At 44.3% G+C, this 14888-nt stretch overlaps 1 protein-coding gene across 1 annotated transcript; it reads right to left on the minus strand.

Moving 5' to 3' along the window:
• Nucleotides 1-6279: 6279 nt before the first annotated feature.
• LOC140575488 (uncharacterized) lies at nt 6280-13730 on the minus strand. Its single transcript, XM_072695838.1, has 5 exons — nt 13649-13730; nt 8982-9111; nt 7638-7731; nt 7333-7460; nt 6280-6453 (listed from the first exon to the last, which is right to left on the minus strand). Exons 1-5 carry the CDS (start codon nt 13657-13659, stop codon nt 6280-6282), a joined length of 537 nt encoding a protein of 178 aa, XP_072551939.1. The 5' UTR covers nt 13660-13730.
• Nucleotides 13731-14888: the final 1158 nt, after the last annotated feature.

The following is a 14888-nucleotide window of genomic DNA, read 5'->3' on the forward strand; positions in this document are numbered from 1 at the left end:
CCTGCTTAAATACTGAGGGCTGCCTGGCATTTCCAATGGCAAGTCCACCTAGAATGCCCCAGCTTGCTATGTTGAGAAACGTGGAATGGAGGCTGTTGTTCTGAAAAAGAGTGAATGCCTGGCGCAAGGCTGAAAGCTTAAGAGGAAAGTTAGAAATGTTCTTGCTGGCAAAGTACTTGTATAAGGAGGGCACCTGTTGGGCCTCAGGAGGGACAGTAGGAAGTCCAGCTGCTTCAGGAGCACTCTTGCTGGGGCAGACTGGGGTCAGCTGAGGCTCGGTTGGTGAGGGAGTAACATCGCTGGTTTCCTCAGGAGCACTCTGGCTGGCACAGACTGCTACAAGTTCAGGTGCTGGCTGAGGTGAAGTAGTTACCATTAGTGGAGTAGTGGGACGTGATGCGGGTCGGTTCTGTGGAGATGTAGTATCTCCAGTTGTCTCAGGAGCACTCTGGCTGGGGCAGATTGGGGTCAGCTGAGGCTCGGTTAGTGGCTGAAGGGAAGGTGGTGCCACCTGTGGAGCCTGGATGTGTGATGCAGGAAGGTTCTGTGGAGATGTACTATCTCCAGTTGTCTTAGGAGCACTCTTGCTAGGGCAGACTGGGGTCAGCTGAGGCTCGGTTGTTGAGGGGGTAACATCGCTGGTTTTCTCAGGAGATCTCTGGCTGGCACAAACTGCTTCAAGTTCAGGTGCTGGCTGAGGTGGAGCAGTTACCGTTGGTGGAGTAGTGGGACGTGATGCGGGTCGGTTCTGTGGAGATGTAGAATCTCCTATTTCCTCAGGAGGACTCTGGCTAGCACACACTGGGATTGGCTGAGGCTCGGTTGGTGGCTGAGGGGAAAGCGGTGCCACTGGTGAAGCCTGGATGTGTGATGCAGGAACGTTCTGTGGAGAAGTAGCATCTCCTATTTTCTCAGGAGGACTCTGGCTGGCACAAACTGCTACAGGTTCAGGTGCTGGCTGAGGCGGAGCAGTTACCATTGGTGGAGTAGTGGGATGTGAAGCGGGTCGGTTCGGTGGAGATGTATCTCCAGTTGCCTCAGGAGCACTCTGGCTGGCACAAACTGCTACAGGTTCAGGTGCTGGCTGAGGCGGAGCAGTTACCATTGGTGGAGTAGTGGGATGTGAAGCGGGTCGGTTCGGTGGAGATGTATCTCCAGTTGCCTCAGGAGCACTCTGGCTGGCACAAACTGCTACAGGTTCAGGTGCTGGCTGAGGCGGAGCAGTTACCATTGGTGGAGTAGTGGGATGTGAAGCGGGTCGGTTCGGTGGAGATGTAGTATCTCCAGTTACCTCAGGAGGACTCTGGCTGGCACAAACTGCTACAAGTTCAGGTGCTGGCTGAGGCGGAGCAGTTACCATTGGTGGAGTAGTGGGATGTGAAGGGGGTCGGTTCGGTGGAGATGTAGTATCTCCAGTTGCCTCAGGAGCACTCTGGCTGGAGCAAACTGGAATTGGCTGAGACTCGGTTGCTGGCTGAGCTGAAGGAGGTGCCACTGGTGAAGCCGGGAGAGATGTTATGTCTTCAGGTTCTCCCGGAGCACTGTGGCTGCAGGAAGGTCTGGGTGGTGAAGCTGGCTTTGGCAGACTCTGGAGAGGTGCCTGAGGTTCTGCTTTGGCAGTTGGCAGGACTTCTGCATTCTGTCTGGTCCTCTGCTGCCGATTCCACCACCTGTAAAAATAATAGGCGCTTCCTGCGGTGACGGCAACTCCTGCCATGAACAGCAGGCCGCGCCACTTCATCTCTGCGGGAATAGTGCCGCGGAGGGAGAACCTCTGCGTCTGTGCAGATAGCTGAAGCAGAGCACAGAGGAACACGTCTGGAGGGCAGAGTGGTCGGTAAATGACTGAAGACCAGCGCTCTTTCTCTTTATTTCATAACATGGACGGAACCTTCTGGGGTTCCGCTTCCAGCGCATCACAATAGACCTCCAGTCTTCCAATGAAAACCTGCTTACCCTGACAGGACTCGCTCTCCAGAGACACACAACGACTAGTTATTACTATTATTATTGGTATAATAATAGTAATAATAATTCTTTATTTACTCATGTATTAAAATATTATGCACATGAACAAACATTTTTTAAGCTATGTTAATAATTAATACCATTTAAAATGGACTCATTCTCCAGAGCCACATAATGGTTATTACTGTTGTTATTATTGTTACTGGAAAAATAATAACAATAATTATTATTAATAATAATGTATTTACTCATTTATTAAAAATATGTTGTAGATTAACAAACATGGAATAAGCAATGTTAATGATTGATTCTGTTGAATATGGACTCATGCTACAAAATGCCACAAAATGACTTAGTAATAACAATAATAATAATATTAATAATAATAACAATGTATTTTATAAAAAATGTTGTACATCAATGAATATGGATTAATCCAATTGTTATTACAATACCATTATATATACATAATATATAATATGAAATATATATTGAATGTATGTATATACATATACACAAAATATGTATAATATACATTTTTAGTGTATATTCTAATGATAAGTCACTGTGCAGAACTGCTTTCATTTTAGATATACTGGTTGGTTTTTCTGCATGATATGATCAGAGACCTCAATATGGCAGTGACACAACACATTGTGTTCTACAGACTGTAATTAAAGACATTACCAACAATTCATTTTTATTAAGGATGCATAATTGATTCATCCTTTATGCTATAATGCTTTTGGGAAACCCCCACATCAGTAAGTGTTGACTACTGTCCTTTTAAAGCAGCAGTATGCAAGAATTGGTGTTTTTATGTTCCTGGGCTACTCCTACAGTTGGGAGGCATAATTCACTTTTATACCACTGCTGTAAATACAAATCATGCTTTGAGCGCCCCCTCATGGACAGCTATATACATGCATTTCTAGACAAGCTGAGAGACCCAGAAGCAGCATCTGAAGGTAGAGAAGCATGTGGACTGAGGCAGTAGTGTAATACTACAGGATGTTACACTTTTTTTAATGATGGAGCAACATGTTGAATCTGAGAATTGCAAGCAGTGCTGTGTTTTCTATGGCTACATAACACACTGTGAGAGAGAGTGTGTGCAAACAGTGTAAGAAGAGTGATACAAACAGTGTAACATTTTTAGTGTTAATATAATTAAATATAGTTATAGAATAATACAAAAACATCAATTTAATAGACAACATGCATATGTGGATTATAGTCTTTAAATGTACCAATAAAAGTTAAACCGCCAGGTCCTGTGCATACGATAAAGTGACCAGTAAGTGTACACAGTGTTTAAAATCTGCAGAACGCTGCTGTGCTGAATACACTTGTGCCAGTGCCATTCACTAGCATACTACTACCATGCTGGTGTCGCTGCTGTGCTGAGACCAGTCCACCCCTAAAGCAACGTCCGGTCAGCAGGGTGCTTGTAGTGAACCATTTCCAGGATTGGACGTACTAGAGTGCGGCTTCAACTGTGTAGCAGCAGATTAACCAAAATAGTCAACTGTATATCCATAAAGTGTATTTCCAGAACTGTTTAGAGGTTTTAGGCTCGTAAGTACATCATTTAACAGCATTTCTCTCAGCAGGTACGGTTATTATTTTTTACTGTAAAAATTCCAGATCCTATGAGAACAGATGCAGGTAAACAGAAATACAGAAAAGGAACGAGATGTTCTCATTCTGAAGAAAGTAGGTGAGATCTTGTGAGCTAGTCTGAAGAACAGAGCTCGGATTCAGGTTTCTCCTGGACTCCCTGATCTACTTTGGTGGCGTAGTCCAACTAGTTAAGAAACTTTATGGCCAAGTTGACATTTACGAGCATGAATCTCCAATGTCCGGCTGCAGTGAATGCAGCTCGAGATAACAGCAGAGCGGCAAGAGACGGATTTGTTTGGAAAACTGAGTGGTGCGAAGCGAGGAAGAGAGGTTAAAACTGGTTAACTATCCATCAATAAATCAAATTCTAATGAAAGCACATGGCTAGTATCGTTGGTATGCTGATATGTCTGATGTTAGTGTAAACAGCGCAGACTCTGGTTGTAAATTTGAGAACATGACAGACAGTTTTGGCTTCATCTAGAGAACAGGAGGAAATGGAGCCACGGTTTCCATGTTTTCTACAGTCATTGGGAGAAAGTGCTAAACTCTGCAGAGCTGAGGCCTAGAAGGAACCCTGAGCTCCAAAAGATTGATGTTTGTGATGATAAAGGCGACTCTCCTCTCTGCTGCTTGCCTCACTGTCCTGATGTGTCCCAGCTCTTCAGCTCAGGTTTTTAGTGGAGCTGAAATCCACACCAAAATTAAAACGCAACACTGAAGTACATATCAATTAATGAAGCGCTGCTGAAAGGATGAACCAGCCGGTTCAAAAAGGTTTTTACTTTTTGACTTTTTAAATATCGTTGCTGTCAAGCAAAAACCTTGTATCTTCAAGCCGACAACTTTACAAAACATAAAAAGCTGCTCATCTTTAAGTGGAAGTCAATGGGAAAATATAATACACTGGTTCGAATGCTGGTCATGTTGCTAGCCATTGGTAGCTGAGGCCCCGAGAGAGCAAATTTGGCCTTGCTTTCTCTAGGGTGGGTAGATGGCGCTTTCCCCGCACTGCAGGCTGGTGCATTGCCTGGTGATGTTGCATCAGTGGCAATTTGAAAATATGGGTGGCTTTGGTGTGTGTTGGTCCGCCCTCACTAGTGTGTCGGGGGTATCACGTGCGATGAAGGGAGAGTACGTACAGGTTGGGTAACTGGCGGCCCAAATTGGGGAGGAAATGGGTCAAAAATCGGCAAAAAAAAAAAAAAGACAGGAGACAGACAGTACAAAAATAGGAATGCTTTAATCTTGCAAACGATTGTTAAGCAGGTTATGTACAAACAGTGCATTTTGGAGCGGGATGTCTCTGTACAGTACATCAGATCTGATGATGGCGTGTGCTGTAATGTGTAGGATGTGACTCTGTTACAGGATGATGCAGCGTCTGGAGGACGCTGGGGCTTTCGGAGGCACTCTGTCTTCTGGAAGCTTTGGGATGCCATCCAGAACTTTGAGTTTTGGCAAACAGGAGAACACACTGCGGCGGAAAGAAGCAACAAGCCAGAAGCTGGAGGTCAGACTGAGTCAGAAAGGTTGGGTTCGCTATGAGCTCATTAAAAACGTTCTGACATCTTTTGGCAGAGCAGGACTGAAGAACATACACAGTAAAATTAAGAGACAAGAACCTTCCTGCGGTAGAGGTTTTGGGCCGTGCTAGAGATTTATAACATTTCGATACCAATGTCTGTTATTTTGTAATTTTAGACCCTATATTTTCTAAACAATGACTAATCCTAATTTTAACTTTTTAACATGTTTTTAACATGTCTAACATAACATTTAACATATTTTATTAACATCTAAATTAATCATGTGTGCTCTGAGTCATATTTTAATAACAGTGTATATTTGAGGAAAAAAAAACTACTAAAACAACTAAACTAAACTAAATGCACAGAAACTAAACTAAATAAAAAGGAATGTGTGTCTCTCTCTCTCTCTCTCACCGTGAGCGGTAGTCCTCCAGGAACTCACAGGGGTTGAGTTTGAGGGTCAGGGAGTGTATGGGTGTGGCCTGCAGCAGGATCAGCTCCCCCAGGCTGGAGATGCTGTTCTCCGACAGGCACAGGTGATGGATCTGTGGAACCTTTGGCAGCTGAGCGAAAGACGTCAGGTGGTTCCGGTGCAGATTCAGGCTTTTACATCTACAGTGAAGAAGCAGTTTTTACACACTTCAACATGGACAGACTTAGTACCACTTTATTAGTGACAGAAATTCAACAATGGGATTTAACAATGCAGCAGCCTTTTTACTCATGTTAGCTCAGGGCTAGAGCTTACAGTTAGCACATAGCACAGTGTCTGCACTGCTAAGAACGAGCACGACAAATAAAGACACTTTGGGTTACTGCAGGCCTGTGTCCATGTGCCTCTGTGCTAACACAACTACCGGATCACCCTGTCCCAGAGGGTCGTGCCACAGTCCAAATGTAGTCAACCAGCCAAGACATGTTTGGTCTCTGAAGCTTTTTTTTAATAGATAATTCATTGTGATCTATAAACATAAGACTAAAGCCTAACTGACATGTCTATATTTGGGAAAATAGAAATTTGTTTTAATTAGATTTAGAGTAATTAGTGAACATTTGAACTCAGTGAGTAATGTGCTCCGTATGGTAATATATGAGAGACTTTTCTATTGTCATTACGTTGTGAGTACTGTGTATCTAACTTCCACATAAATAACAGTCAGCCTGTTGAATGTGTCACTCCCTCACTGAGCTGTCTTCGAGTGCTGTACCTTGGCAGTCGGACTGAGCTGAGGTCATGCAGGGCGTTATCCACCAGCTGGAGGCGCTCCACTCTGATCAGCCTCCTTAGGATGCGTGTGAAGTTCTCCAGCTGGTATGGGTCTCCCAGGTCCTGATAGGAAAGATTTAGCTCCTGGGGGGGAATTGATCATCCATGTTTTTTACAGCTGGATTAGATTAACCCAAAGAGGTTCAGTGATGTAGTTTGTAGGGGTTTGACTGGCTGAAATTTCCTCAAAGTAGATCAAGACAGTCATAGCCTGGACACTCTTGTCAGAGTTTAAAGATATTTTGTTTTTCACAATTATCTGCCTAATTAAATAATTAGGATGTAAACACTATCACTCAGTATGGTTTGGTGGTGAATGGAACGGAATGGATCTGATTCTCTCGTTAGCTCACACCCCACAAAGTTATTATACCAAATGGTTATGTATACACTGCCTGATGCCTGAGACAACTATTTTGGGGTCTAATATCTGTTCTCAAAATCACTTATCATTAAAATGGTGGAGGGATACATGCTGGGCGTTGTGCGGCAAAAAACGAAAATGCATTGGTTTAGATTTGCCACTATTTCACCATCAGCAACCTTCCATATAAAATTCTGAAGGCCCATTTTGGTTCACTGGTGGGTTCAGATAGTAAATAAAATGACTATATACCACCACCAAAGAAATCAGAGTCAGCAGGTCTCTGTACAGTGAAGCACAATTTCACACCAAATCCACTCTGCATGTGATCACATCAAACACCAAATTAAGAAGTAACTGGGAAAAAGCAGTTCTTTTAAACATGTCAAAACCAAACACCAGACTGGCATCCAGTAATGTGAGGTAGGGTAGTATTAGGCCACTCAACAATAACAACAGCAGAGGACAACAGCAGTGCAGTGGACAGAAAAATAGCCAATGATTAGATGATGAATGATAGATGGAAGCACTGTATTAGGGCAAGCTGAATGAATTAAAACGAGTGTGTAATGCCTCACCACACAGTTCTCCCAGTTCTCCTGTAGCCTCTCCTCCCATCTCTGCCCTTCGTCCTCTCTCCTCCTCCTCCTGCCATTCCTGAGAAAGATGTCTTCGTCCCGAAGAGAGCTTTCATCTTCTGAAGGACCTGCAAGATGAACCATGTGATTTCTCGATATGACAATTATTTAGTCATACACACTGCTTAGGAGATGTTTGGGACATTGGGGACATCCTTTGTTCAACGGACTTGCAATATATGGCCATATAAAACTATAATATTAAAAAATATTATTTAAGCAAAACCTGAAGTGCTGACCCTTACCCTCTCTGACTCTGGGGCAGGTGAGCTGGTCTCCCCGGACATCGTGTTCTTCCAGGCGATGCCATGAGGTAAACCTGAAGCGGCTGGATGGCAGCTAAAATAATAAAAGACTTACTTTTCCAAGCAATCTTTTCAAACAGACTCTAAACTGCAAAATAGGATGAACCGAGTGAACCCATCCTAGTAACACGTTATGACCCCTGGCGATTGGGTCTGTCTGTCAGGCTTGGATTACCTTTACATTCACACTGAGTGTATTCACGGCTCAGCTTTGGCCAGTAACATGATCCCCTGGGATGACCCCTTACACTGACCCGTATTCTAGCATCATACGGGCGAAAGCACAGGTGTGCATTTAGCTGATTGTTAAATGGTCAGCTTCAGATTCATTGGAATGTGTCTGTTTAGAACATTTCTACACAGGTGATCTCATATTTTCCTCAAGCACCATCTGACACAACAAAGAATTCATACTGAATTCTATGATGGAGACCCTGCTGCAGCAAAGAAGCCCCAAACCATGACAGACTCTTTTTGGTGGCAGAAGCTGTACTTTGACATCAACCGTGGCAAGAGCTGCCTGTAGGACCTGTAAAGACATTTTAGGATTGTTGGAGGTTTTATGCGTCCTGAGTTCTGCTCTTGGGCTAAACCTGCTACAAGGGCCTGATCTGAGCATGTTGGCAGTTATTTTGCTTGTAAATAATTTTGTGGACAGTGGAACGGCTGATTTCTATTTGTTCTGAGATATTTTGAAATCCCTTTCCAGACTCATCTGCACCTGAAACTTTTTTTCTAAAGGCCTCAGAGAACTCTTTGAAACTCACCACAGAAATAACCCCCACTTAACCAATCTGAATGTCTGAGGTTTAAATAAGACAGAAACCTTCTGCATCTGCTTCTGTCCTGCACCTGCTTTTTAGGCATTTATAGTAGTAATAAATGTTGGGTGTCCTCAAAAGAAATTGCATTTCTGTTCATTATATTTTAGAAACATTTAATGTGTTTAGTTATATCACCTCCATCTCTCAAAATTATAATCATGGGGTTTTTCACATGACTGTACCCTGGATATCACAGAATTGTACCCTGCTGAAAATTGTAAATTGCTGCTGTGTTTAGGGTCAAGAAATGCCCAGTGAACCCCAGAACAGACTGGGTCAGGTTTAAGTGTTTACTGTTTAAAGCTTTCAGAAACAGTGAAGCTGGACCCAGTGAGGGAAAGCGAAGCACAAGGCTTGCTAAGATCAACAACAGCCACATCTAGAGCATTTCACACTGTGAATATTTAGAGGTCATCTTACGGCCCATCCCTAATTCTAAGATGGTTGAGCTGAGGCTTACTGGAGTGGCGACAATGCCTGAGTCCGGAGTGTGTTCCACAGAGAGAGGAGTGTTTGTGTCGCTGAGCTCAGAGTAGTGGGAAGAGTGAGATTTGGGGAAACTGCCACTGCTGGTGTTCACTCCTGAGGAACTGGAGAGAGGAGAACGTAATGGGGGAGAGAATCCAAACGAGAAAAGAACAATTAATGCAGTTAACACACTTACTGGACACTTTATTAGAAACACCTTACCTTGTGCTTCCTCACTGACCATTTTATCAGAATTTCCTACCATGTGCCTCCACTCACTGGCCACTTTATTAGAAACCCCCTACCTTGTGCTTCCACTCACTGGCCACTTAATTAGAAACCCCCTACCTTGTGCTTCCACTCACTGGCCACTTAATTAGAAACCCCTACCTTGTGCTTCCACTCACTGGCCACTTTATTAGAAACCCCCTACCTTGTGCTTCCTCTCACTGGCCACTTTATTAGAAACCCCATACCTTGTGCTTCCACTCACTGGCCACTTTATTAGAAACCCCCTACCTTGTGCTTTCACTCACTGGTCACTTAATTAGAAACCCCTACCTTGTGCTTCCACTCACTGGCCACTTTATTAGAAACCCCATACCTTGTGCTTCCACTCACTGGCCACTTTATTAGAAACCCCCTACCTTGTGCTTCCTCTCACTGGCCACTTTATTAGAAACTCCTTACCTTGTGCTTCCACTCACTGGCCACTTAATTAGAAACTCCTTACCTTGTGCTTCCACTCACTGGCCACTTTATTAGAAACCCCCTACCTTGTGCTTTCACTCACTGGTCACTTAATTAGAAACCCCTACCTTGTGCTTCCACTCACTGGCCACTTTATTAGAAACCCCATACCTTGTGCTTCCACTCACTGGCCACTTTATTAGAAACCCCCTACCTTGTGCTTCCTCTCACTGGCCACTTTATTAGAAACTCCTTACCTTGTGCTTCCACTCACTGGTCACTTAATTAGAAACCCCTACCTTGTGCTTCCACTCACTGGCCACTTTATTAGAAACCCCATACCTTGTGCTTCCACTCACTGGCCACTTTATTAGAAACCCCCTACCTTGTGCTTCCGCTCACTGGCCACTTTATTAGAAACTCCTTACCTTGTGCTTCCACTCACTGGCCACTTTATTAGAAACCCCCTACCTTGTGCTGCCACTCACTGGCCACTTTATTAGAAACAGCCAACCTTGTGCTTCCACTCACTGGCCACTTTATTAGAAACCCCCTACCTTGTGCTTCCACTCACTGGCCACTTTATTAGAAACCCCCTACCTTGTGCTTCCACTCACTGGCCACTTTATTAGAAACCCCCTACCTTGTGCTTCCACTCACTGGCCACTTTATTAGAAACCCCCTACCTTGTGCTTCCACTCACTGGCCACTTTATTAGAAACCCCCTACCTTGTGCCTTCACTCACTGGCCACTTTATTAGAAACCCCCTACCTTGTGCTTCCACTCACTGGCCACTTTATTAGAAACCCCCTACCTTGTGCTTCCACTCACTGGCCACTTTATTAGAAACCCCCTACCTTATGCTTCCACTCACTGGCCACTTTATTAGAAACCCCCTACCTTGTGCTTCCTCTCACTGGCCACTTTATTAGAAACCCCATACCTTGTGCTGCCACTCACTGGCCACTTTATTAGAAACAGCCTACCTTGTGCTTCCACTCACTGGCCACTTTATTAGAAACCCCCTACCTTGTGCTTCCACTCACTGGCCACTTTATTAGAAACCCCCTACCTTGTGCTGCCACTCACTGGCCACTTTATTAGAAACCCCCTACCTTGTGCTTCCACTCACTGGCCACTTTATTAGAAACCCCCTACCTTGTGCTTCCACTCACTGGCCACTTTATTAGAAACCCCCTACCTTGTGCTTCCACTCACTGGCCACTTTATTAGAAACCCCCTACCTTGTGCTTCCTCTCACTGGCCACTTTATTAGAAACAGCCTACCTTGTGCTTCCTCTCACTGGCCACTTTATTAGAAACAGCCTACCTTGTTCTTCCACTCACTGGCCACTTTATTAGAAACCCCTACCTTGTGCTTCCTCTCACTGGCCACTTTATTAGAAACCCCATACCTTGTGCTTCCTCTCACTGGCCACTTTATTAGAAACCCCATACCTTGTGCTGCCACTCACTGGCCACTTTATTAGAAACCCCCTACCTTGTGCTTCCACTCACTGGCCACTTTATTAGAAACCCCCTACCTTGTGCTTCCACTCACTGGCCACTTTATTAGAAACCCCCTACCTTGTGCTTCCACTCACTGGCCACTTTATTAGAAACCCCCTACCTTGTGCTTCCTCTCACTGGCCACTTTATTAGAAACAGCCTACCTTGTGCTTCCACTCACTGGCCACTTTATTAGAAACCCCCTACCTTGTGCTTCCTCTCACTGGCCACTTTATTAGAAACAGCCTACCTTGTTCTTCCACTCATTGGCCACTTTATTAGAAACCCCTACCTTGTGCTTCCACTCACTGGCCACTTTATTAGAAACCCCTACCTTGTGCTTCCACTCACTGGCCACTTTATTAGAAACCCCCTACCTTGTGCTTTCACTCACTGGTCACTTAATTAGAAACCCCTACCTTGTGCTTCCACTCACTGGCCACTTTATTAGAAACCCCATACCTTGTGCTTCCACTCACTGGCCACTTTATTAGAAACCCCCTACCTTGTGCTTCCTCTCACTGGCCACTTTATTAGAAACTCCTTACCTTGTGCTGCCACTCACTGGTCACTTAATTAGAAACCCCTACCTTGTGCTTCCACTCACTGGCCACTTTATTAGAAACCCCATACCTTGTGCTTCCACTCACTGGCCACTTTATTAGAAACCCCCTACCTTGTGCTTCCGCTCACTGGCCACTTTATTAGAAACTCCTTACCTTGTGCTTCCACTCACTGGCCACTTTATTAGAAACCCCCTACCTTGTGCTGCCACTCACTGGCCACTTTATTAGAAACAGCCAACCTTGTGCTTCCACTCACTGGCCACTTTATTAGAAACCCCCTACCTTGTGCTTCCACTCACTGGCCACTTTATTAGAAACCCCCTACCTTGTGCTTCCACTCACTGGCCACTTTATTAGAAACCCCCTACCTTGTGCTTCCACTCACTGGCCACTTTATTAGAAACCCCCTACCTTGTGCTTCCACTCACTGGCCACTTTATTAGAAACCCCCTACCTTGTGCCTTCACTCACTGGCCACTTTATTAGAAACCCCCTACCTTGTGCTTCCACTCACTGGCCACTTTATTAGAAACCCCCTACCTTGTGCTTCCACTCACTGGCCACTTTATTAGAAACCCCCTACCTTATGCTTCCTCTCACTGGCCACTTTATTAGAAACCCCTACCTTGTGCTTCCTCTCACTGGCCACTTTATTAGAAACCCCTACCTTGTGCTTCCACTCACTGGCCACTTTATTAGAAACCCCTACCTTGTGCTTCCACTCACTGGTCACTTTATTAGAAACAGCATACCTTGTGCTTCCACTCACTGGCCACTTTATTAGAAACCCCCTACCCTGTGCTTCCACTCACTGGCCACTTTATTAGAAACCCCCTACCTTGTGCTTCCACTCACTGGCCACTTTATTAGAAACCCCCTACCTTGTGCTTCCACTCACTGGCCACTTTATTAGAAACCCCCTACCTTGTGCTTCCACTCACTGGCCACTTTATTAGAAACCCCCTACCTTGTGCTTTCTCTCACTGGCCACTTTATTAGAAACAGCCTACCTTGTGCTGCCACTCACTGGCCACTTTATTAGAAACAGCCTACCTTGTGCTTCCACTCACTGGCCACTTTATTAGAAACCCCCTACCTTGTGCTTTCTCTCACTGGCCACTTTATTAGAAACAGCCTACCTTGTGCTGCCACTCACTGGCCACTTTATTAGAAACAGCCTACCTTGTGCTTCCACTCACTGGCCACTTTATTAGAAACCCCCTACCTTGTGCTTCCACTCACTGGCCACTTTATTAGAAACCCCCTACCTAATCAAATTAAATTAAATTAAATCAAATATGCCCCATCTGACAACTTTCTCTCACTGGCTACTTTATTAGAAACCCCCTTGTAAGTTAAATTTAGAGACTGTACACCAACTAGGTGGAAATACAAGGCAGGGATGGCAGTGGGTGGAAACACAATGTAGGTGTTTCCAATAAAGTGGCCATAATTGAACCACAATATAAAGGAATGTGCTCTGCAGTGTTTGGGCAGCTAGGTCTGGGTTTAGGGTAAATCAGGCCTGGATCTGTCTGGCTGTAAGGGGAGCCGCAGCACTGCAGAAATAAGGCTTAGGTTACCGTGAACTCTGCTCTCTGTACCGGATTAAAGTCGTCGCCATAACAGCCAGACACCTGAGCACACCTGGGCCCAGTACTCTAAACCAGGTGAGCGGTATTTCAGAAGATACTCAAAATACCATACATGCCAAACCTTTCCCACTGTGAGCAGCTTTAGGGTCACGACATCGACAACCCAGTCTCTCTCTCTCTCTCTCTCTCACACACACACACAACCCCCTTGCAACAGAGCTGCCCAACGCACCGGACACCCACACAACAAAGCAGTTTCATATTCCATCTTCAGTCTCATGCTCATTTTATGACTTACCTCTCGGACATGTCCTCTTGGGGGCATTTAACACACACTGAAAGGGTCCATGGGGCAGAAAGAGTCCGAGCTCTCCCATAACGGGATAGCGGTCGACGGGCGATTCATGAACGAATCATTCTTTGTGAACAACTCCTTTAAGAGAATCACACGAATCGACTGTATGAAACAACGGCTGTCTGAGAGGATTTTAGGTGGGAGCACTTGACGGCGAAATACACCCAATTATTCATATCGTTGTAATTTCACTTTTATTTCGATAGCTAATTACAGAGATTTTAATGATATTAACACAATAAATGAACAATCAATGGAAGCATACCTCTAAATTATGTAGCTAGCTGTCTAAAATGTAAACCTAAATATGTAGCCTTATACAGAATGGAGTTTTAACATTTTGTTTTTCAGATAGTTAAACAGCCAGCGCTAGCTAAACTGATCAGTTAGCTCATAGGCTACTTTATTAAACAGTTATACAAGAGAAGACAAGTACAGGAAATACTGGAAGAAATGAAAATATGAAAATACTGCAGATGCAGTTTTCTTTATAACACCATTACCATACACCTCAGCATTGTCTGTCATCTCGGGTTCAGTGTAACTAGCGCTAGCTAAACATTCAGGGAAGCACTTGATGGTGAATCAAATTAATCTAAATCTGTACGATTCGACTCACATCAAGCAAAGGATTCGACAAAGTGAATCGCTTGGAGAGGCGGAGCTGCTGCGCTGGTTCGTTGCTTGGCAACCCACTTCCTCAGGTTGCCTCGAGGGGGTTCTTTGACTAGTATGGACACAATTCCAGTGTCAAGATGCTGCTGCTGTTTCAGGTGTGCTGTGTGTTCAGTCCATGTTTATAGATAACAGCGATTTATACAGTTTAGAAACCGCATAAGCAAGTTTTTTAGAGATTACTGGACACGTGAAAAATGCGTTTCATAGTTTCACAATTCACAAAAATGCATGAAAAAACGCCCAAAAGTTAACATATCATTTTTTTTTTACAGATGGTATTTTTTCTATTTTTCCAGTAACTTTTGTTTTCCTTTTCCGCACTTATCCATGCTTATGCTGTCTAACATATGAATCACTGTGTAGATGGGCGTGGCAACGGTGGCAGAATCTATGCCTCTCGAATAGCCTGTCAGTCAAACATTTGACGACTGAGGGGATGTTGGGGAGAACTGCTGTATTTATTTATTTATATAAATAAACCCGCAAAAAAGATCACAAAACATTC

This window comes from Salminus brasiliensis, chromosome 13 (assembly GCF_030463535.1).
Source record: "Salminus brasiliensis chromosome 13, fSalBra1.hap2, whole genome shotgun sequence".
Classification (NCBI taxonomy): domain Eukaryota; kingdom Metazoa; phylum Chordata; class Actinopteri; order Characiformes; family Bryconidae; genus Salminus; species Salminus brasiliensis.